Source organism: Carassius auratus, chromosome 11 (assembly GCF_003368295.1).
Source record: "Carassius auratus strain Wakin chromosome 11, ASM336829v1, whole genome shotgun sequence".
Lineage (NCBI taxonomy): Eukaryota > Metazoa > Chordata > Actinopteri > Cypriniformes > Cyprinidae > Carassius > Carassius auratus.
The window spans coordinates 12293478-12319637 of record NC_039253.1 but is presented as its reverse complement, the minus strand read 5'-3'; the positions used below and the strand labels follow the sequence as shown (position 1 = coordinate 12319637).

At 38.1% G+C, this 26160-nt stretch overlaps 1 protein-coding gene across 1 annotated transcript in view; it reads right to left on the bottom strand.

Moving 5' to 3' along the window:
• Nucleotides 1-26160, bottom strand: part of LOC113111038 (cadherin-4-like) — a 137196-nt gene that overhangs the window by 24366 nt on the left and 86670 nt on the right. Inside the window, exon 3 of the mRNA XM_026275411.1 lies at nt 22885-22908. Within this exon, the coding sequence (XP_026131196.1) occupies nt 22885-22908 (24 nt within the window). The remainder of the gene's footprint in view (nt 1-22884; nt 22909-26160) is intronic.

Genomic DNA, 26160 nt, shown 5'->3' with positions numbered 1-26160 from the left:
GAAAATTTCCCAAATACCAGTAAATGTGCCCACACCTTAGTTTATCAGCATTGCCTGATTTACATAATTCTTTGAATGAATCTGGTGTTAAAATAACGCACACATAACGGCGAATGATTCCCCCAACAGTTTGTGAAACGAAGTGTATATGATTTCCTGTGAGTTTGCCTACTCACGTATAGAGCTGAGCAGGGAGGTTTACTCACACAGGAGACTGAAACAGTGTCAAAAGATTTCTGAGACAGAGAGAGTGGTCGATATCTTGTCTCCTTAATGCTGCTGGAATGCACCTCATCGTCGACAAGTGAGACCGCTGGCAAAGGGGCTGTCAAAACCTCCGCAAAACCTATCGTCAAAAGAGACCCCGAACAGCTCTGAACGCATAGAACCAATCCCACTGAATGTCAGCGCACGACTACCATTTGTCAGGGCTCCCAACCTCTTCCCATACCCATCCCGAACCTCGCTTTACTCCCAGGAAGAAGAAAAAAAATACTCTGAACTTTTATCACTGTCAACAAGCAAATGCCTAGTAAGTTGTATATGCACCACATGTCTCTCTGGTGCTGTGAGAGGTATCCAGCCGAGCTTTAGCTATAACAGTCTGTCTGCCTCACCTCCTCTGGGCTGTTTTTCTCCTCGTGAGGAAACAGCTCAGAGATAACGTGGAGATGGCTGACTATCTGTTGCTTCAGATTAAGGAGGAGGAAGGCAAAATAAAGCCACGGTGAAGTCGGAACGTCTTTCTCAAATCTGACAGAAGGATAATTTGCACAAGCATGAAAGAAGGAGAGAGCGCATACTTCGTACAAACACCTGTCACTCGGTTGAAGATATGGTCAGACAGCAGGGGATGGAGGCTACCTGAGACATCCCGCAAGGGATTGTACGTCATAAGCGGGTTTACTTCTGTCGCTAGCCATAAACCTCCTCCTGTGAGACTTCATAAGCCCGGCCAGCTTGTAAGCTAAGAACGGTGTTCCCTTTAGCTAGATGTCAGCAGGCTAGAGACTCCAGACACAGTCGGAGTGACATGCTCATATGAACCTGGTGAGGTTACTAAAACACAAATAGTTAAAAGGCGCTAAAAGCAGAGACGTCGCTTATCTGTGGCAGACAGCAGTTAGTCGTCTCTTTTGTAGCGAAGGCCCCTCAGCAGAGCTCCATCAGAGGGCCAAAGCCCTTTCGATAGTACCATGTGGTGGTCTTCTGAAATAAAGCAAACCTCCTGTTTGGATTTGGGGTTTAAGTGTAACAGATTTAGTTTCATTTCATTTTAACGCAAGGTTTATAGACCTATGGAACGCAGTATACAAACCTTGAAGCTTTGTCTTCTTTGGAACTCTTTTTATTGGCAGAGAGAAAAATATACGTATAAAAAAACTGGCCACAAGCTGTTCTGAATAACAGTTCGAATGTAATATGATATGCAGATCAACAGTGTGAGTATAAGCAGTATTGCTTTTATATAAATGCTTAATAATAAAAAAATATATACATTTTAGACAAAATATTGCCAGTCTATTTTTGCTCTTCCAACAAAGGCAGTTCAAAAACAACAATCAACCGAGTGACACAGTATAGTCACGTTTTTCCTCAATGAGTAATTGCCTTGAATGAATTGTTTGAGTAAATGATTCAATGAGTCACTCTGTCACTGGACTGGTTCCAGAATGAATCAGTGTTTAAAGGGAATCATTGGAGTAAATGTTTCAGTGTCTCACTCATAAAGACACCAAGTTGTAATGTAATGATATAACCTGCAGAAAGAGGTATATGAATACTTTTGGAATGGCCAATCAAATTTGAGGACTGGAACTAACTGCTGATATGCAACAAAACAGCACTCCATCTTGTGTGACTTTACTAACAAAACATACTACATGAAATGCAAGTTTAAATATATTTAAATGTATGTAGAAATATCTCAGTTGTTGTTTTTTCTAAGACATTGTTTGAAAAAATAAGAACTATAATAAATTAACAAGCACATTTGTGTAGTTTCTGTTTGTTGTTTGTGAATGATGGATGTTGTTTGATTATTTTTAGTCACCTTCTTTTTAGCCCATTATTAAAAAAATCCTCTGATAACACTGCAGGTGTCATGAAGGTCGGACACATGCAGTGCCAGCTTTAATTGAACTGAGCTTAGTCCTCGCAAAAAAAGAAAAGAAAAAGAAAGAAAAAAAAAAAACATTATTCCAAATAATTTCAAGATAATTTATATTTGGAGATGTTTACTTTGTAATCATTCTGTCCATTTTGGAGCGGATGCACACAGCCATTTTGGCGACCATATGCATGAATGATAGACAGGCATTATCGTGTCGACAGGGTAACCAGCCAATCACAGCAATGCAGAAGCACTCCCTTCTGTCTCGTGCCTATTCACCTACATTTCACACTATATTTAAGGTTTTCAGTGAGAACTCGATGATCCCAAAGGGAATTAAAAAGACGCAACATTCCTCTAAATCGTTATCCTCTGGTATCGCTGTTGCTAGATGAAAAAAAATATATAAACATTTATTATTTTTTAAAGGAGGCACTGTCAGACAGCATTTGGACAAAACGCCCCTGCCCTTAAATAAGGTCGTCATTGGCGCCCAACAGTGTTTATGCAAAGATGTGCCAAATCAGAGTAATGAGCTGCAGCATGTGTGGGACTGAACATCAGACGTTCTAAAAACTTATGGCTAGAGAAGAAGCAACTGAGAGAGAGATAAGTTGAAAAAAAAAAAAAAAAACTGTTGCTTTGATAATGGCTAAAGCTAAGGGAACTCAAATTTTATCACCAGAAAGTCTTGGAGGCTAAAATAAGAAAAATGCAACAGAGAGTGTGTGTGTGAGAGAGAGGTTTGATAAATGAAATTGGAAGAAATAGTACACAGATAAGAAGTACAGCAAGGGGAAAGAAATGCGTGAAGTGACTTAAGCAACCACAACATCCCCCACCTCTCTATTCAGCAGAGTTCCTGTCTCATTAAAAATGAATAGTTCCATGATCAGAACTCAGCACTGGAGTAGAGGTGAGAAACACACTAGTGTGGGCATCCTCACAGTCTGCACTGCGAATCCTTTACTCTGTGTCCTTCATTAATTCAAGGTGGATGTTGATACAGTCAGTCCACATGGAACGCGCTATAGATTTATGATACTATAAACTATAGCATCCACCAACTAAACAAATTTGACAATCCTAAAAGAAGCAAAAACTCTGATCCAGCAGAGTTCATTCAATAAGTAAGATTACCAAACACATAAGCTTCATCTCCTGGAGGTGCACGTCAAGTGTTATTGATTTCCCCGCTGCAATCGAAAGATGCATCCAAACTACTGTATATAATCCCCATATGAACAGGATTTAATTCTGTATCACAACATGCAGCAGTGGATTTGTGGAAATAATCGAGTGAATTATGGTCAATTGTTGTCATGGCTAACTCCGACGTTATGTGAGGGCTCACTGTGCCACTTATGCAGAGGACGAGCGCGGCCATGGATGTAAACAGTGCAATCAAACAGATCTGCAAGTATTTATTCAAGAGCTTTGAGGGAATGTGTGTGGGATCGTGCTGAGCTTTTGCAGAGTACAAAGCAAATCTGTCACCTTATGGTAGAAATTCACTATCCCGAACTTTCACTTTCACAACAGCCGAGTGCATAGCTACCGGTATAAAAATAAATAAACAGACTATTCAATGCAAGCATCATACCTCATCATGCAATACCATTGTTCATTATGCTTATTTTGCATCTCAGTTCTGACCTTTTGTACATCACATTTTTCTTACAAGAAACAGGAAATGTATGTACAGTCAGAACAAAGGAACAATAATTATGTATAAAAGTATACATTTAAGCAAAAAAAAAGTTGAAAGCTCTGTCTAGATGTATTATATAATCAATGAGTGGGTATAGCAATATGCATGACCATATTTTCCCATTAAATTTAAATGGCGGCCCCCAAAGCGCTTTGAATGACAGCTTCCATATGGGAGATGCCATTATGAATTACAGTGATTATCTACAGCCTGTAGAAGCAGAGCGAGGAAAAAAATAATAATAACAGTAATAAAAAAGGCTCCAAAACTGAAGACAGATCTCACATTGATGAAAAGGAACAGGCACACAGCACGCTCACGACTCTTTCCGGCCATCGAGAATGTTCCACTAATGCCTACAAATGTCAACGTTCTTTTTGTCTCACACTTGCTCTATCTTCAGCATAACCTTTTTAAAAATATAACAATATGACCTTAAGAAAGAAAGAATGGAAGGCAATGGCTACACTAGGGGCTGTGATGATGCCGTTTCTGTTTGCTTTCGGGTCACCAGGGAAGGAATGAGATACAACCTATGTAATCTACTGACAAATACTATTTCTCTGCAACATCTCAGTCAACTCAGAGGTCAAAGTTATTAATGTGAGTACCGTGGCAGCTCACACGCGCATCAGCCGTTTCGCGCTCGGTGACAGGCAAGGGAAACAGATAGGATGAGGGTGACATGAAAGAACGAGATAAAAAAGAGAGACTGAAAAGACAGAAATAGCTGCAAAATTAACATTGAGGACGAATGAGTGAAACGGAATGAGAAATGGACCGGAGATGTAAAGAAAGCAGTGACATCAAGGGTGACTGCTGAAAAGTGAAGAGAAAAAAAGAATGGGGTAAAGAAAGAAAGCCAGGTAGACAAAAAGAACCCACACTTTGTGAGTCGGGGGGACGGGTTGACCTTAAAACTCTCTCAACTCCAACAACGAACTAACGCAATGTTACATCAGCCCTAAAGGTCACCACAATGCAATATTTTAATAAAAAAAAGAACATATGGTCAGACTCTGAGAAGCATTCAACCGAAAATTACTAGAAAAAGCTTTCCTCAAAGTCAGACAACAGCTACAGGACTAATTTATTATAATGAACAATTAATGAATTCTGTCAGGAACTCATTAGCTAAGAACTTGCAGCGAGTTGCGTGAACCGAAAAGTGCAGAATAATTTATTTTTCATCTGTGGAACATAAGCATGCAACTAAATGTTGAAAAATCTGAAAAAAGAGAGAAAAAAATATTGACTGAACAATGCTGAATATCTGAGGACGTTGTAAAACACCTATAGGAAAACTCACAGTTAAAGTAGCATTCCCGTCACCAATCTTATTTATCATCAATGGCAGTTGCTCAGCTGGCACATGCCTCAGTGGAAGTACTAATTTTGTTAGCTGGCAACTTTGCTCATGGGAACATGTTTTTGAGCCAATCACATGAGCTGTAAATGCCTCATTTCTGAATCCACAAGAAAATGGTGTCCAGAAAATCTGATTGGCTAATGAACTTGAAAGAACTTGCAAAGTCCCAAGCAAGCAAGCAAACAAACAAACAAACAAACAACAACCTGACCGCAAAGAATAAAACTTTTTTAAATTTCATTTATATGATGGTTACCCATCACTTACATTACAGTGGCCTTTTTTATTATTATAATTTTTTTTTTTACTTTTAACCAAATCAGCATATGTGACCCTGGAACACAAAACCAGTCATAAGAGCCAATTCTTCTTGAAATTAAGATCTTCTCAAAGCTAAATAACTATTCTTTCCATTGATATATGTTTTGTTAGGATATGACAATGTTTGCCCGAGATACAACTATTTGAAAATCTGGAATCTAATCTAAAAAATCTAAACATTGCCTTTTAGGTTGTCCAAATGAAGTCCTTAGCAATGCATATTACTGGTCAAAATTTAAGTTTTATTAGAATGATTTCTGAAAGATCATGTGACACTAAAGACTGCAGTAATTGTTCCTGAAAATTCAGCTTTGCCATCACAGAAATAAATGTAATTTTATAACATATTAAAAAGGACAACAGTTTTTTTAGTTTGTTATAATATTGCACAATATTACAGCTTTACTGTTGGACTTATTACAGCTTTACTGTTAAAATAAACTTACTGACCACAAACTGCCATCTACTGGTAGGCATGTGTCCATGTTAACTAATCAAAGTGTACCCCATGGGTGCTACACCATTTTAGGACAAAATCCACAGTGGAAGGGCAATTTGTCAAGAAAATTATGCTCATGCAGTGAACTTCTCCTACCCTCCACCCATTTGTTTACACATCTGGAACACCTAAACATGTACAGAATGTGACCTCAATATGCTCCACAGCCTTAGTCAGTACAGTGAATGCAGTCTGGAAGACACACACACACACACACACACACACACAGACAGACATACACAGACGTCCCCGTGAGTGTGGTGTCTCTGCGGAGCAGTTAAGTCATTAGCGCACTGCTGCACACCACTAAGCACATAAGCATATGTTCTCTTACATCCTGCACTCTCTCTCTCTCTTTCTCTCCATCCCTCACTCCTACAGACATTCTCTCTTTTACGTTCTCCTCCTGCTCCGTAGAGCTGGAGACCATCCAAATGCTAAAGCTGTTAATTAGCACACGATGCAAATCATCCCATTCACATCTTAAGACAGCCTGGTGAGAGTGACGAATAAAAGTATCTGTCTCGTTTAGACCTTTCACACGACTGAAGAGTTGACTTTACAGTCCCTCTGTAGGGTACTGGGCTTAAAAGAGTCTGCAAACAACAGCACAGTATGTGTAACAGACCGTACAGTTGAGAGACAGAGATGAGGGGGTGTCACGCATCTTTGCATTGTGCTCGCACATGTGCGTTTATGCGAGCGCTGAGTGGTGCCACCCATATATGTCAGGGCCTGGAGCGCTCTAGCGTTTCTGATTAATTGTATTCCGTTTCCATAATAAGTGTTTCTTAAGAAACCAAGCTAATTTTGGGATCTCTTTACACCACCCCACTTTTCAGTCAGACTCTTAGCACCATTAATTTAGTCATTAGTAGCATTAATCCTATCTACCTCCATGCCAAATGTCAGCTCATTATGCGCTGTCTAAGGAAATGATTAGAGCTGACATTTTAGAGGTGCTTGTTGTGCGTAATGATAACTATGTTTCCCGTGGTCCTTCATGTTAAGTCTTTAATTGACCTCAGCAGCTCTTCTGTAAAATCGATGAATATTTGTTTTTGAAGAATACTTGTATTTTGATTATGTCCTTAGGATTCATAAAGCTTTTATGAAACAAAAGGGCACAGAAGACCTGTTGTTTATTTTCTGCACAGGCAATACATTTGGCGTAGAACCATTTTTACAAAAAAATGTCAAATTTAACAAACAAAAAATTACAAAGGAACAGCAAGTAACACACTGAATTAAACATTAGGACAAACTGAAATATTATTTTCTTGTAAAACATACTCCAGTAATTTTTATTTACACCATTTTTTCTATGTTTACAGTGTGAGGCAATTTAATTGGCATTTCGCAATTTTTTTAATGTATCATTACAACATTAAACAAACCATGCTATTATAAATTATTTAATAGTAATAATATATAAATCCATATATCCATAAAAAATCCATATATTACAGACATGACAAGTTATATAAAAAAATATGAAATTGTCTCTAAATAACATATTTAAAATATAATAAAATAATGGAAATATACTTACAATAATATGTTTAATAATTAATATATTTTCTGTCATTTTAAAGTTTTTCTTTACTTGCATACTGTATATTAGCATGTTCTAAAAGTCTTCACATTAATAATAATAATAACAATAATTTATTATTTATTATTAAATATACTAATAGTAATAACAAATTATTTAAGCAATGAACTTGGAATAGTATATATGATCTTAAAGTAAATATAATATTTTAAATATTATTTTGTACATTGTATAATACATTAATGATAATATAAAATATGATTTAACATAAGATCATCATATAATATTTCACGTTCATTGTTTGTATCTAAGAATTGTGTAGATTGCAGTATTTCCATGGAAAAGTGAGTGACAGCATCTGCCACAGCGATTGTGGAATGACTGTCTGTTCTTTTGGATTTGCTTAGGCTTGAGAGAGTGAAACAGAGCCATTCATCATTCCTTCCTGATGTAAAGACACCTTTCGCAAAGTTATCTTAAGAGAGAGGAGTGAGCTGGAGGGAAAGAAACAGCTCTCCATCCTCAGTATCATCTATCTACTGACTTGCTGATGGCAAGCAATTTTTGTTCCGCGTTTGCGTTTGTGTTTATGTGCATAACCTACGGTTAGATGTCTCTTGCACAGAGCTGATCTCTTTGTCTCTGTCCCCCTCTCAGACGCAATGTCATTATTTAGCTGTTTGGCAAGAAGGTCCTTACCATCAGTGCTGCAAACATCCTGCACAAGAGATGCACCGCTTCAATCGGCAATTACCGTATAAAACGTGCATCGTAGCAATCTCACAGTAAGAATGAAGTATCTCCGATCCTTAATGACCCTTCAAACAACCAAACTTTAAACAGGAACAGACAAGGACAGAACAATACCAAGAACACATCCACTGAGGAAAAAACATAACCTCAGCTACGACTAAAGGCCCGCTCACAACAAGAATGTTAACTATGAAGACCAGAGTAAAGCATTACAAGTAACGCAAGTTATGTAATCAGATTACTTTTTTAAGTAACTACTAAAGTAACACATTACTTTTTAATTTAGAAGAAATATCTGATTAGCTTTTTTTTTTAACTCCAGTTACTTTTTTCCCATGTCTTGACTGACATCTCTGGTGTTGCTATGTTGAGAGAAATCGTGAGTAAGTGCAGAGGCGTTGTGTGCGCAGTGTAAACATGATGCTTACTAAATATGAACATGTATTTATTCATCTCAACTGCACAAAAACAGATTCACTATTCACTAAATGCAAACTCAGTCTATTACAAACCTGCAATAATTACGTTAAATATAATTTCAGTATCTAAACGATTAAATATAATGGTATCAAATTCAAGGTACTGATGCTTGCCTACAAGATGACCACTGGCACGGCACCTACATACTTAAACTCACAGGTTTAATCTTATGTACCCTCCAGAAGTTTGCGCACTGCAAGTGAACGATGCCTTGCGTCACGTGCATTCTGTACTAGACTTGTCATGGCACTTGTATACTGTTGTTGTTCTCTTGTTGACCTGACTGCTTCTATTGCTCTCATTTTGTATTGTTCTCATTTGTAAGTCGCTTTGGATAAAAGCGTCTGCTAAATGATTAAATATACAAAATAATTTATTAATTTAATTTATTCATTGTTACTGACATTCGATGATCCAATTCAAAATTACTATCAAGCAAAAATGACACATATCTGTTTCAATTTTGTTATTGCTGAATAGTGTTGAACTTTCTTCTCCTGCGTCATATTCGTCATGCAATTTGTTTGAACTGCGCCTCTACTGTACAGATGTGAATTTACATTTCCTTCAGCCTGAGGTGTGTTCATTTCACTTTTGGTGTGAAAGGGCTTTTACATTTGTAAAATACATTGTTCTTTTCTTTTTTCTTTCTTTTTTTTTTTACAAACAAGCAAGCCCTGCGCAGATTTAAAATATAACTCAAAAGTAACTTCACAAATTACTTTCCATAAAAAGTAAGTAACGTAATTAGTTACATCTTTAAGGGAGTACCACAATATTGTAATGCTTTACTATTAAAAGTTTATTTCCTCAAAACTGGTGAACACAATAACAGTAACTATATTAGGGACCACATCAACGGAAAATATCGGTTTTTTTATTATGAGCAATCACTGCAGTTATGCCATCTACCAATTTAAGCTCTCCAGTTCTTTAAAGCAGGATGGATTCTGATTGGTTGATTAACATAATTAAAATAGGTGTGGCATGAAATCTACCATTCTTTTAAATTTAGAACGATTTACAACTATAATTATTGTTATCCTTATAGTTACATATTTGATGGACTCTACTATCCAGTGAGGCCATGGGAGTGGATTTGTGAATGGCAGAGAAGTGGCTCAACTGATACCATAGGTCACATGACAATGACAAAAACGGGGATCTACTGAATTACATTTATACTATAAATAACATCCTTAAAATAGTTTTTTTTGTTTTGTTTTTGTTTTTTTTTTTTTTTTACCGGTTGCAATATTAGTTTCAAACCAAATGTAGAACCTACAAGACAATATGTGATTTTGGATGCAGCGATAGTCTGAAGTTGGAGTCTGTGTTCATCATATGCAATGGGATTTTCTGTGAAATGTGTCAGCTCAAATCTGCAGACCGGCTCAGACTTTCGGCAACTACCATCAACTCATCTGGACTGTAAATCAGGGCAGAAAACTTGGTAAAAGTCATGTAGTGTATTCCAGGCTTAACACAGTAAACAACAAAGTATCAGAAATGGGCAGATGGAGAGACAATGGATCCTCCCGCAGGCCTGTGATCGGAAGGTCAACAGACACTTTATTAATGACCCGTCCACCCTCTTATTATTCCGAATGAATTTATTTTCACACTCATTAGGCTGATCTTTTGGGTCTTTTTGAAGTACATTCATATGCCCACACACTGTGGTCAATTATACACTCAGGGCTGGATGTCCTGCTCTATTTGTGTTCATTTAACGCACACACGGCAACCATATTGTCAAGCTCATTTCCACTGAATCAGCACCCTGAGGATTCATTATCTATTCTTTAACATGCTCAACACTAGGAAGATTAAGCCGAGCTCACCGCAGCCAGAAAAGGCCATCGGTGCAGCACGGCCTTCATACCCATAATGCATTTAGGTGAATGGTGATTACGGTATTTACTCAGTTCAAAGTTGGAGTGATATTCTAAGGGGAAAACCACTGAATGCCAGCCTGTTATTTGAAAATGGAGCATATTAAGTGTAAATTCCAAACCATGTGCACACACACAAACACCCACACGCTTAAGCAGCCAGAACAAAACAGGCACGGTCGGTGCACTCTTCTGAACTTTTGCCCCTCTTTAAAGCATTAGCCTTGAGTAAAGAGTTGTGTTCTTCATAATGAAGAGGCGAGACTTAATTTCAGATCAACCGGCCTTTTAGAAGGATGCACATGCGCTACGCTACCGCCTGCATGCTAGATCTTCCCCCACCACCCACATTCACTCCACCGACGCAAAGTCATCTACCAGGCCCTTGGTCTAGAAAAGGCCAGAAAATGGCTATTGATTTCTGATAAACAAGTTTCCACGCTGGGAGATCATGACCTCTCGATTTCTTCAAGGTTGAGGAAAACAGACAATAACGTGCGGCCAGATCTTCTTTTCTTCGCCTCTGCCCCTGAAGTCCAGAGTGGCCAAAAGCAACCAGGCTGGATAATACAAGAGGGAGGGCTCTTTGTATCTCAAATGAGAATCTTTGATGAGCTTGAAGAGAAACTTCAAATGGGCTGAAGGAGAAGAGAGGAGAGTCGAGGAGTACCGACAACATGTTTATCAGGTTGTAGATACACAAGGGAGGAAGGAAAGGCTTCTAAAGTAAATGAAACCAGATGGTGAAATGTGCACGTCTGCGGACGCTTGCCCTTGTAAATGAGATACAGTGGTCAAATATAATTTCACCATATTACTTTGATGTTTGTTAATTGAAAGAGGGATTACTGTGTTACCTTAAAAAGCATGAGTCGGGAAATGAGCTGGCAAATGAGGATCTCACAGGAGACTATAAACAGTTGCGGTGTAATCGTACGCCTCATCTATCAAGGTTTTCAGAGAAATGGCCAATACAGAGATAAAATAGAGCATGGCCGGTCTGTCTGCTAGGAATGAGCTAAACTAAATGTTTTCAAAATCAGCCACTCGATGGGATGCCGAAAATAAAGTATATAATTAGGATAGTTTCAGATTTACCAGCTTTATTTAGGTCTTTAGATCTAAACAGAGAAGACAAAAGAATAAAGGAAATAATAGAGGTCTTGAAAAAACATTTGAGCAATCCTCCTAAATGCTACAAGTGAATCAAAGCATCACAATAAATACATGTTCAGTTTAAAGTATAAAATTTGTACAAACAATATAAAGACTTATACACGTATATTTTTAATATTTGCTTAATGGCATCTTTTTTATGACTGAAGGCCAGTATCACTGATACCCATTACTACTGATGTCTCTATAAAATAGATTTTCCTCTAATATTTAACCATTGACTATAGCCATTAGACATTACAGTATAATTGCTATCAATTTGAATTTATTAGACTTAAAATAAAATAAAAACTTCTAATTCACATAAACCCATTATAATAAATGCCATATTAACCTGTGCCCTTCAGCAGAAATATACAGAAATTGAAATCATCAAACACTAAATTCTAAATTAAATATAGATGAATCCTTAAATCTATAAAAGTTATTTTTTACTATTTTTTTTTTCCTTTTTTGTCCTTTGATTAATAGACATCACAGCAGCTGGTTTATAGATTGTTTTGGCTGCTATTTCTTTAAGAGCTGCCGCTGTTGAACATGACACAGATCTGACACGCATCAGATTTTCTCTCAACTCTCTTTTCTGACTAACTTCAGGTCTTAAAGTCTCTACTAATGAACTGGTGAGTTGAATCGGGTTTGTTAGATGAGGGAGACGTTTGCTGGGATGTTCCAGGACAGTTCTTAAAACCATTTCAGAGACATGTTCTTTAAATGGGACTCATATAAAATATAATACATGAGTGCAGAGTTTTAATGGAGCGTTAATCGGCTTTTTGGTAACTTCAACTGACCACGACATTGCATGCACATAGTTTATTTCACGAGTCGATACGAAAAGATGCAGGCTACAGTGCGCCGGTGCCTTGGTGTGTGCAATAGAAGAGTATGAGCTACGAGCACGGTACTGTTCTCTGGTGCTGAAGTGAAGCTGGAGTGTGCATCTGAAACGTCTCCCATTCGATGTGGTCATAAAGACATTCTGTGACTGAATAAATGCACTCTTGTCAACCCCAGCTCCGCCCCTGCATTAATTTTAACCATTTGTCAGTTAACCACCGTGACTCATCTCTACAATCTACTTTACATGTATAATGACTTTGGTTATCACTCTCTTAATATTTCACATACAGTATGTTGATTATTTCAAATTAATGAGGCTTGCTAGTGGCAATTCATCCACGCCTTGCAACACCAATTGTTTCAATAAAATAATCATTACCATATGGACGGGCAAATAGAATAAAAACAGTAACAGATTACATGTTACATAAATGATGTTGAACAGCCGTGGCATGATTCATTTATGGAGAGATCAACCAACCGGAAAAGAGGACAGGTTGATGGAGTGTCCTATCTGACCGGCAGAACAACTTGGCTTCAGCGGGCCCCCTTTCCTCATGCCCGCCCTTTGGCGGGTCATGCTTTCCTGCAGCGCCTTACCCTGGCACAACGTGACCCCTGTGTGCCCACCGCACCAATGCCAAGAACCAGAGAGAGAATTCAGACATGAGTAATGATGCCATCGTAACCAAAGGAACAGCCGGAGAGGAGAGCACACACTCGCCTGCATAACATAAACTGGGATGCAAGCAATTGGGCTCCCTTACGAACGGAGTCTGCCAAATCAGGTTGAACTGCAGAAAGTTCCCATTCAGCATCAATGTTCCAAAGCTAAATCTGAAGAGGAGAGTAACTGGAAGAAATGAAACATGAGAGGTTAAGCCATAGGTCATAAGAGCGATGGAAAATGTGCCAAATGCAGCCTCCAGTGTGCCAGGAAAGTCGACTACGTCATCTTCTAGCTGAATGAAGATGAGATGCTCTCTGTTAAAATCAATTACATCAACATATTGTGGCCAATACCAGTGCATCTGTCGGCCAACATATTAAATACCCACTCATGCACTGTACTCTGTGTACACAGTCTATGAATGTATGTGCGTGCTTGCCAACTAAAATGATGAAGGGAGAGAGCGGTGACAGTGATGCAGATGGAATGGTGTGATGGGAGCATTTGCGTGACTGAGAAGGAGAGCGTCTGAACGCAGGGAGGGGGGAGATGTGAGATTTCAATCTGTGCACATGCAAAATCAGCATCTGTGAGACAGCCGCTGTCGACTACTGAGCTAAAAGAACCAGAAGAAAAGGGCAGCATCCACTGGACCAAATTCTTGGGCTTTGTTTGGACTCAAATCCATTTTTGTAGTCTACACAGCAAAAACTCAAAATGTTTACAGCCAAAATCTGATGTTTACAAACTCGATTCATCTTATGATACCATGATGGACATGAGGAAAGACAATATTTTCTATTTTCCATCATCCCTTTCCATACTGACAGCTTTTTGGCATTGTGCTGATGCATATGCTGTTACTATAGCAACCAAAGTAGATACATTGACTACGCTGTCTGTACAAACTTGCAAAATGAAAAAAACTGAATTATAAGGATAAGATTTGAAAACCAAACTCAATACATGTCTAGTGCGAATGAAGCTGTGGAATTCTTAAAGGCATAGTTCTATCATAATTTACTCACCTTCATGTCGTTTCACACATTTATGTTTCCTTCTTTAATAGAACACAGTTGTTGTTGTTTTTTTCTTTTTTGTCCATACATTACAATGGAAGTCTTATGCCCTCAAATCTGCCAAAATAATGAAGGTGAGTAATGATGACAGAATTGTGATTTTTGGGTTAACTATCACTTTAAGTATATTCACAAAATAAAGAAAATGTCAACATTCTTTGAAACTGCGTTTGTATGACAAGCTCATGCAGCAAGAACATTCCAGAAGGATCCCAGACAGCAAGCAATTTCGGCCCAGATCTGGCCCACATCTGGCTCGCATGGATTTCACACAGGCCAGATGTGGGCCGGATCTGGGCCGAATGCTACACAACTACTTTACTGAAAAAAAACACAAAAAGAAAACAGCTGAGCAATATTGTTGCTACTTAAAAAAATGCTTTAAGTAGGACGCGGTAGCTTTTTTCTATAACAACAAAACTGCTCACGACAGCTTGATGTTAAACGTCAATGTAGTCTGTATTGAATATTTACACAATGAAAGAAGGCCTGTACCAAAACGCAGAACAGAATTCAATACATTAATCCACAATATAAAGCTTTAGCTCTCTTTTGACTGACAGACAATATATTTAGGTGGAGAGCTTCTCTTGTTAAACAAAAGCAGCAAAGCAGAAGTTTGAACCTGAAGTATGACTTGCTTGAGAAAATTTGACAGGAATGTAAAGTGAAGAGTTTTTTGTGTCTGTGTGTGTGTTGTTCTTGTCGTCTGTGGCATGAGAATGGCGCTCGCATTCCCAATGCTTTGAGTCAGTGAAATTTAATTCAGTTTATGAAAAGCTCTCTCTTTCACACCGCCTTCCTCTTTTATTTTAAGTCTAACAGGCATGTGTGATACCACCTAAGCATCTAATAAATGGGGCTTGTTCCTATTCCTCCTATCTAGAGGGAAGGGAGAAAAAGGGACGACTGGCGGTAATGAAAATGGTTTCTCTTTTGTTCTTTGACTGTGAACAGGAGCAGAAAGGTTATAATTTAACTGCTGGGAGTGCCATGAAGACATTGGATGTAATAATGGCTTATGCTATCTAATTTGTGTAGGGATTTGCCTGGACACAGTTGATCTCCATAGGCCTTAATGCTACACTGCCTTTGAACGCGAGAGAGAGCGAGTGAATGAGAGGTGCGAGTTTGCATTAAAACAGGAGATGGAGTGAAAGCATTCACCCTAGATTCTAAATGGTCTAAGGGTTACAACACATGGACAAGCTTTCAACAAAATTCAGTGTAAACGTCAACAGAAGTACACTATCAAAACTACTGCAAATCGCAGTATTAGCAAAATTGAAGGTGATATACACACCAGTTGAGTTCTATATCAATGCACCTAGTTCCAACGTTGCTTGGCAAACGCAAACAGCCGGTAAAGGCTAATGAACTATATCACTTGCCGGAGGAGTTGTTTATTGTAATTATTATTCATAAGAAAAAATTCCCGGTGTTTATTTCCTGATTGCAATTATTCTTTTGATTCGAAGTTATAAATTAAATTATTATTGAATGGATCATACTATAATAAAGCTGTTGTCACCACATTATGCTGCCCAAGTGTCCGTAACTGGCCTATTAACTCCCTATCATAAAAGCACTTTAAATTACCCTTGGTCTTTTGACGTACAAAATAGTGTACTACAAAAACATATCTGTCCATATCAAACAATGAATCTCGTTGCACCTCAGAAAGCAAAAAATGCAATGCATGACCCCTTTAAAAGGCACATCTGGTGGTTCGTTGCGTTATTTAACAATGAAAAGAATGAATATGTCCAGCGATAGACGTGAAACTTCAGGAAAATGTGTTTCACAATCTCAAGAGATAGAATTCACATACCTAACACTGGATGTTTGACCAAATTCAAAATTAGCAAAGAAAATAGGGCAGCTTTCAACTCCAGGGAAACTGATATAATTTTGTGTGCGGGTCAGGTTTTGCCTACACTGTGAGGAATAAATCTGCCCAGAAGGAAAATAAAACCTGAAATCACCTACACTGAGGGAGCACCAACAATCCCGACGAGGAAAACGGCTTAATAATCATACTTTCTGTGAAAGTTGGGTTTAGGGGTAAAGCTAGGGGATAGAAAATAGCAAGTCTCCACCTTGAGGGAAAAATGCACTTGAATGTAATCAAATTTGGCCTATTAATTGTTTTGAATAACAGTCCACATGGCAGAGCGCCGTCAAGCCCAAAGCTGTCAGCCTGGACCACCGCAAGAACAGGTGTTAGCTCTAAGGTAAAAACCAAAAGCTGTTCATTCATCAGCCTCGTAGTTAAATAGTGTCTTTTCCCTCCCTGTCCACCTCACTGCAGGACCTAAGAACTACACATTTGTTTTAGCTCCTGAATCTGCGCCCGGCTGAACTAGCTGATAGCCATAATGCAGTTTTTCCAGCCTGGATATTGAGCTCAGGCTTACAGCAGAGCAGATGTGCAGCTCTAGAGCAGCTGCGGCTCTGTGAAATGTATTTAGCAATGTGCTTCTTTGTAAAATAAAAGACAAGTGTCATTGTCTTAAGTCTTTTCATCATAAGAACAACATCCTAGTGTAGAGGAAGAAGAAGATCTTCCATTTCAGTGAAAGCTAAATTAAAGTACAGTGTTGAGTCAGAGACTATAAATCCTGGTTCCTAAGTGACAGTTCACTGGTGGTAACCCTCTATCACACCATCTGCTGTGCCTCCTGTGCTTATATATATGAGATTATTTCCTTAAGGAGCTTGTGGTGCCAAAAGGACTGATGCTTTTAATTGGAACTCAAATGCAGTGCAAACAAACCCATGCAGATGGGTACCAACACACACACACACACACACACACACACACACACACACTGGCGGTTACAGAAAGCACAAGTTCTGCGTTCCAGAGGCTGGCAGCAGCTGTTGGCAAATAATGTGAGGTAATGTGTGACTCTTTAAAATCGTTAAAAAGGCAGTTCCCTGAATACTCAGAGTGTCAAACAATTAACTGAAATAAACTCTGTTTAAGAGCTATACTAAGAAAATAGTTGCTGAATTTACTAAGATCCCAAATAAAGGGTGCTAATTTGCTTGTGAAACTTATCAAACATATTGCATGCAAATTACTAAAAATAATTGTGCTAACAAAAATGTGTCAAAGTAGGTTGGACACACAAAAGGAAGTTTTCTGCACAGCACACATATACCAAATGTTAGTCATGCTCTTATGTTCTCTCCATAGGCTTTTTTATGTCTTTTATTAGGATAGGACAGTAGAGAGATGAGTGGGATCGGCAAAGGACCTCGAGATGGTAATCGAACTCTGGTCATAGTGAACACAGTTTTGCTTTACTTTGATGCACTAACCACGAGACTGACCTTATGTTCAATCTAAAAGTTAGTTTCTTTTGAAGATTAATTAATTAAAATAAAATTTAATAGAATTAATTCTGTCAAAATAAAAGCATAGTGCACACCACCACTCACATTAATACCTGCTGTATTAACTCACATTAATTTCCTCACACAGTCACCGTTTCTGAAATTACTTTCAGGAATGATAAATCCTGTGCTATAAATCCGGTGCCATTTAATCCATTTGCACTGACGCCGTTCTTTACTGTGCATATGTGAAAACACACCACAAATTAGATATTCATTAAACCCACAAAAAAACTTATAAGATGACTCACTTCAGGAGTTTGAAAGACACGATCCTCAATAAACTACATAATTTTGAAACAATTGTTTTGCAAAATGCCCCCCTTACAATTTTTTTTTTCATTTAATATGTATATTACATCATTTTCCTCAAGGGGACCATTGCCTGCTCCCCAGAGTTTAGGTGAATTCTGGTTTTACCATCATTGTTGATACATTTGGTGACTCACACACACTTCCACACACTAAAAACCAGTCCTAATTGCAGAGGCAACACCTGACCTATCATTGCCAATCTACAGCCAGCATCTCTATCCCACAGTGCCAACATGGTAAGAGTCTGGACACTGCTCCAACCAGCTGCAGCCAAATTGGACGTTTCACTTCACTGCATGACTACTAGAGAGCCTCTCCAATGGTGGTCCTATTAGCAGGACAGATATAGCTCTCCTGGGAAGATGGCAAAATAGAAAGAGTGCAAAAGTGTAAAAGAAGGAAAGCAAAAAGCCAACGGAGAGGTAGGATTTTATCCAGCATACTAAGTATGAACAGTGCATTTCTAGCTATCTATCTTCATTTCTGTCAACTGGTTTTGGATCACACCCACATTAACCTCAGCTATTAAGTTCCTCTTATTCGCTCCTTAGCGCTGTATTAAAATCTAATACTCAAGACTAATGCATTTCCTACCATAGCATTTTTTTTAACATTATGACAAGCTAACAGGAGGGCCCATTTGAGACAGATATGCAGAATAAGAGGCTACGCCAAGTCCCCTGGGTGGCGGCATTCATTACTGTATTGTATTAAAAATACAACCGAGCTGAATAAGATATTGATCAAGCTGGGTGGACTGTGAAGCTGCCTGCAGAATTGCAATAACGCTGTAGAAATCATTCACTGCAATCCATTACAACCTAAATAATGTTTTGATAAATTGCATGCCAACAGTAAGACAAAAAAAAAAAACACTTCCTTCTTTATTTTTTCTTTCTAAATTACAGATTACACACTTTTTAATCTTCTCCTTTTTTCAATTTTTAACCCTCAGTGACACAGGGAGCAAGGAAGACATCTGTGTTTCATTTGTCTGTGTGTGTAAACTAAAAAGCAGCATTGTGTTGTCTGTCACTAAATTGGATGTTCTAGCCGATGTGCTCTATGATTTGGCTGTTGCACAGCTGAAGCTCCTCTTTTGCTGTTTTTTCCCTGCCGTGCACCTGATGGGTTTGAACAATTTGCTCGGCTGGCAGAAAAAAGCATAATCAATCGGGAGATTACAGATAAAAGGCTTTAAAACCAGCCGACCAAGGCACTTTCTACTATAACAATTACACCTAGGCCTACCTCAGGTATTGCCAATTAAACTACTAAAGAATGAAGGGCAAGAGAGAATGAGAGAGACAAAAGAAGAGAAATGGAAGGAAATAATTTGCAGTGAAGGTAAAAAACAGCATAGTCAAGGAAAGTGATTTGGCAGCTAGACTGGTAATGCTTATTTTGCAGCTATTTCTATTAACACTACCATTCAAAAGTCTGTGGTATTTATTTATACATTTTTTCAAAAAATTCAAATAGATTTAAATAAACATTGATTATTTTCCGATCTGGCGGGTGTTGTAGTATGTCGGCATTGCATGATTAGTGACAAATGCGGAGGGAGAACAAAACAAAACGCCGGTCACGAATAAGAAGCACAAACCAAGGATTTGCAAAGAAAAATGTCTGAGGATTTCGATATAAACCAAGAGGATACCGTTTTTTCTTATCTAAAGTAAGGATACTTTGCTTCCTTTGCTCCTATAAACAAACTCGCGACACTAGCATATCTTAGAGACACACACGTTGCGCATACGTGCTGCGTCAGCCGCCAGAATGGCTTCCGTATGACAGATAATGAAAGTGAGAAAAATGTTTTATTAAGTTTGAAATATGGATATTTTTCTTACACAAATGCATACATTCAAAAGGCCTTTATTATACTATGAATCGTCCTCAATATTAAAAAGGTTAAAACAATAATTATATATATACATTTTTTTCATACTTATTATATATTATATTAAATGTATATAATGAAAAACTACATTGAAAATGGATCCTTTTAGTTATAGTTTAAAGTGACTTTCAGCCACCCTATTGTGCATCACAATTTATTAGATTAACTTTATTTATAGTATTAGAAGACCATTGCTAGGTAAGCTTGGTAACCATCTGCTTATAATTGTAAAAAATGTATATACAGTATATACATGTATACACACACACACATATAGGTGTGTATATATATATATATATATATATATATATATATATGTATATATACATACATACATACATACATACATACATATATATATATATATATATATATATATATATATATATATATATATATATATATATATATATACACACATATACATATATGTGTATATATGTGTATATATATATATATATACACATACATACACACACATATACGCGTATATGTGTTTTATACTATATATGCATAATATGAAAATATCTTATCTTACAATACTGTCAGTGGGTTTAAAAACTAAACCAAACAAACCACCACAAATAAAATATAAGAGAAATTGTTATGAAAGGACAAACTGAAATTTGTAAAAAAAAACCGGTTGCAGGGAAACCATGTCATTTTCCCTTGGGTAGTGAGGTGCGCATAAGCTGACAGCTGTAAAGCGTTCTGTTATCAAAACCACAGAGTGCAGCCAGACCCACACAAAGGCCAAGGACACCGAGTTCTCCTTCATTCACTCTTTCATCTTCCATCAACCATATTCATACTGAAGAATAGATGGAGGCAGTGAGAAGTGAGAAAGAGAGAATTAGAGCAACATTCAGCAGAAACATCCATGTAAAGAATTTACTGTGTGTTTGTGTCTATGCAGATCCAGCATGTCCTATAGGTGACACAGGCTCTCGGCTGTGGCCTTGACATTCATGATATTAGATGCAAAAACTCTTATCAAGTAAACTACACTAAAGAGAGTATGTGTCGATCAGAAGTAAACAAGAATAAAAAATACAAAAAAAGATAAAAATATTACAGAACCCTAAAGTCAGTAAGATTTTGTTGATGCCTCTTATAGCCTCTTATGCTGACTAAAACTACAATTTAAAATAAGTGTTTTCAATTTTAAAACATTTTAAATACATTTTGAATTTATGTTTTTGCCCCAAACTATTTTAATTTTCTGCCCCAACTGCTATATATTAACATAATTTAAACACATAGTTGTGTAAATTTATGTACTAGTAGAGCCTATTCTCGTGACCTCAATTTGGGCCCTTTATTTATACATGTACAGGCAGGGTCATTCTGTTTATACGTATGCATATGAACAATGACAGTATATGTATAGAAAGATATATATATATATATATATATATATATATCCTTGTACCCACATACACTTATAGCTTTGTGTATGTGTACACCTCAGACTTAGCCGCTTTGAGTCAAACCCAAGGCTTTGGACAGGAGGATAAAGTGTGCTCGTGTTTGTGCGAACACATTTGTGTGAAGCAGCCGGAGGAGTAATGCCTGCTGTCTAAACAGTGACCATCACCATTACTGTTGTCAGGATGATGTCGTCAACATCATTCTACATTGCTTCGACCATATGGCCTTTTACTTCGTTTACACTAACACCACACAAACACAGTAAAAATGCAGTACATACTAAAATAAAGAAACTCCCTGGTCCGCAGAGAGCTTTTTTTTTTTAACATCCTTTTCAAGCTATTCAAAACGCTTGCATTAGCCATATTATTATCCATTATGGTGCATTTGCAGAAATCTTGAAGGGCAGCACACTATTTGTACCAGCTTACCGTCTGACAAAAGAACACTGGCAAAGAAAGTAAAATGTGCTGGTCTGGAAATATAGACCCTGCTGGCCTGCACATATCCTATTCTCGTGCAAAGTGCAGAGTAAACGGAAAAAAACGGACACAGTGCCATGTCTTGTTCCCACAAAGCATTGTGGGCAAGTGTGCTTTGAGTGCAAAACATATACAGCTCGAGTTCAGGACAGGACTGCCATTTAAGCGCAGACTCTGCATGGCTTTTTTCACTCCTTTCTGATCTCGTTCTTGCTCTCCATCTCCGAATGGATGCAGAAATGGACAGCGCAGGTGTTATTTTCCAGTGGCCCTAGCAGCTCTGCAGGTGGACTATATGCTGGTCACGCAGTCCATTATATATCCAGCACATGTGCACAACTTCCAGTGCTCCATTTTGCTAAAAATGGGAGGCAATTTGAGAATATATAACAGCATAAATTCAATAGCAAAAACACACACTTTAAAGATTGCCCCCCACTGAGTCAAATGTACATGAAAAAGGGGTCTGTCTACACAGTGACTCCCAGGGCAAGCGCCTCATCTTTGACAAACAGCCAGACTGAGCGCGTGTGAGCCTAACAATAGAACCACGAGGGGTGATTGACCGAAGTGAGTCGCGAATGATTGAACGAGCATGCTGGGAAAATGTGCCAGCTCTGAAACTCAGAACAGAACCGAGGGAGCAGAGGTGAGTCTTCAGTAATCACTAACAAAGATTGGGTTCTCCGTGTCAGCCAACAGACCTGAAAGTATGCTAAGTGAATTTCAGAAAAAAGGATGTACATCTGCTGCCGCAGTGTTGCTCCATTTGGATGGAGTCACGCGTGCTTGCGGACCAACATTGAAAAACAATAATCACATTTGAGATCTGGCACATTCAGAGTCATGCAGAGCTGTATCCGAGAACATATTTCTCAAGTACTCACCATGGCCAGATGACAGCAGGGTATCTACAAGTGAGAGAAAACAGAGAGACGGTTAGAAAATGAAACCAAACTTTATACACAAGTCAGATATGAGCAAAAAAAATCAACAGTCATTTGAATCATTCAATCAGCCAATTTGTTCAAAAATACTGATTCACTGATGAACAAATGAAGCCACTTTGAGTCATTTGGATTGTTCATTCAGTCAGTCAATTCAGTCACTGATTCACTCAGAAAGGATACATGTGAATGTATGTTTTTCTCAAAGAATCATTATTTGATTATTAAAAAAAAAAAGATTCATTCAATAACAATACACTACTAGCATGTGTAGCATTGTTTGGAGTCACAGCACGTGATTCTGCTTTGGTTTTGTCTGAAACTATTTCTGGTAAAAAAAAACGTTGATAATGTTTATTACCCCAATAATTCTGACGTATTGCCAAATCACAGCCAAAATTAACAACAGCACTCTTGCGTGTGTCATCATGCTTAAGGATATCATGCTAACAACAGAATAACCCTGCTCTTCACATTCAAACAACTCTTCCAAGGTTTTCCTTTTGTTGTTTAACATTTCAGGAGTTCCACTTCACTGTCTATGCAGAATGAGGAAATTTTCAACGAGCCAACTCAACTGACTGTATCGTCTTTTGGTTGAAATATAAAGTTTGGTCTCCAAGTTCATGCGTTCCTTCATCTGCGAGCATGCAATCCATGTTTCAAAACTTCTGCTTGGGGAGAATCACAAAAGCTCCGGAGTGCTGTAGGTCTTCCAAACAATGTTCCTTTATTCTACTTGTATAACAATTTCTCATTTATTCAGTATCTCATCCCCCACTGCTGCGAATTCAGGAAGTTCCTTTCTCCTCCCCAAGGCTTCACGCAGACTCATTGGCACACAATCTGGGCATTTTGGCATGGATGCAGACTCTAACGCTGTGTCTGAACTCTCGCCCATGCCTAAACCTTGTAGCGCTCACCAGGAGATGACTAACAATCACTGTTACGATTTCAGACTCCCAGCATGTACAAGGCAAACTTAGCCAACTGTAAAACATCAAGGAACTAGCTTCTACCCTGAAATAAATCTTTAAAATAAATACTCCTTTCATTTGAATAATGAACTAAGATACTCTCCTCCACCGATGATTCATTTGAGATGCAGACATGCGTTTAGGTTCAATTAAGCAGCATCTGCTTGAAGAAAATAATTGCACAAAACATTTGCTGCATTCCAAGGACCCACTCAGCCTTTCCTGTCTATACACTCTCTGCTCCTTTGAGTCACGCATTCCCGTTACGCGTTTAAATCACTCTTGCTGGATGACTATACACGCGCACTCTCATACATCTTTGAAATGGAAAGGTCATCGCAATTTATTTCTCTCTCTGAAAATACAGATTACTCTGTTTCTTGTTCAATAGTGCTTTCGGTCACTGCCTGCGCACAGCAAGAAATACCCAAACTAAAGCCATTGTGAACATTTCCTATGAACCGTGCAAGTTCTTCTTTATATCTCGCCACTTGGGTTTTGTAGCAATGTGACAGAACCCGTGAGGGTCTCTGAAGATTCTCTGCAATGCATTACTGAACACATTCTTATAACAATACCCAGCCACTGGAATTAAAATAGTACTAATGAACAAGCAAATGTACTAAAGTTTCATTTTAAGTGCAGAAGTAATGGGCAATTCTACTGGGTCTTGTTAAACCAGGCAGAGGGAAACAGAATGAGGAAGAAGACGATGCAAAGAAATTTATCTACCAACAAAACACTCCCACAACAAAAACATTAATTATTCATTGCGCAAATGGCAACAAACAATATTCCGTTCCACATGGATTTCCGTATTAATTGGAGTAAGCATTGCGAGAAGCAGAAATTTCCATGTTCCTCCATGTCTTCACCCCTGCTGGAGAGAAAGCCGGAAAGTTGGCTTCATACAAATTAATTAGTTGTCTGATTATAAAAAACAACAATGGACTTTATTGTTTTCTGCCATTTGTTTGTTTTGATTAATTATTACTAATGGGTTGCGTGCAGAATTACAATGAGGTAAAACGTTCTTGATTGCTTAAATAAGCATTAGTGCACTGCTGAGGGTTTATGGTATCAGAAGCAGTGACGGCGAAAATAAACAGCATTCCAGAGAACTGGGTGCATTATTTGAGCTTAACCAGCGCTGGAACACACACATATATATCTTTATTGTTTATTGTCACTGAACAGCTGAATTAGAGCACGCATCTCACACATCAGGACGTGTTTGGATCCAGTTTATTCCCAATTGGATAATGTATTTTGCCATATTCAGCCACAAAAAAAAAAAAAAAAAAAACTGGATACATGCCAAAGTCAGAATGGAAAAACAAAGCATGTTTGCTTTAGTAAATTGCTTTAGTCTATTATTAATTATTTATGTGCAACAGGATAAAGCCAGTAATATACTTTACACAAACATGTCATGCTAAACGTGTGCTCGTGTCTGTGGCAATAACCTTCGGTCCTCAAGGGGGCAGTAGAGTTCCCTTCAAATGTTTTTGCAACAGAGTAGATCGTTATTGTAACCAGAACCATAAGCTAGCAATAAAGACATGTCAAATTACACTAATTTGCAGAGCAAGATTCTCTTCAAATCGTTGCTCTGAAAGTAGTTGACCTGTAAGAAAGAAAAAAGGGCCATAGAAGAAGACATTTTATGCTAATGCCAGAAATAATGGCCGCCGAAGGGACGGTTACATTATGGTCACAAAACTTTTGAAAATACTAGTGTGCACACTCACATTACATTTGATGTTTTCAGATGTATCTGGGTTAATGCAGACATGGCCTTAGATGCATCAGGCTTCTTAACTAACCTAACCAGCAACAGATCCTTTGGTGAACCGCAAGAAAAAAAAATTTTTCTTTTCTTTTTTTACCATGATAAACTTTATGTTATCTATGATGTGGAGTAAATCCGGCAAAGTCTGATCTTGTGGACCTAGCTTTAGTATGGATAATGTGAAGATGGAAGTCCAAAGTGACCAAAGAATATCACTTTCAATCTAATAACTAGGCTCAGTAGGTCTGGAGCCTTCAGGCATCATCTCATATCTCGAAACCTTTCCCAGTTGTGGGCACAGCCTTTTACAGTCATGTGACCCACCATAAAGGAGCTAATATCCTGTAGGTGTGACATGGTTAAATCTGGCCGTGTGCAACCGTAAAGCAGATCAGGAGGATTTCACACATTCAGTGAGGTAATCGAAAACAGTCTCCACAAACATAC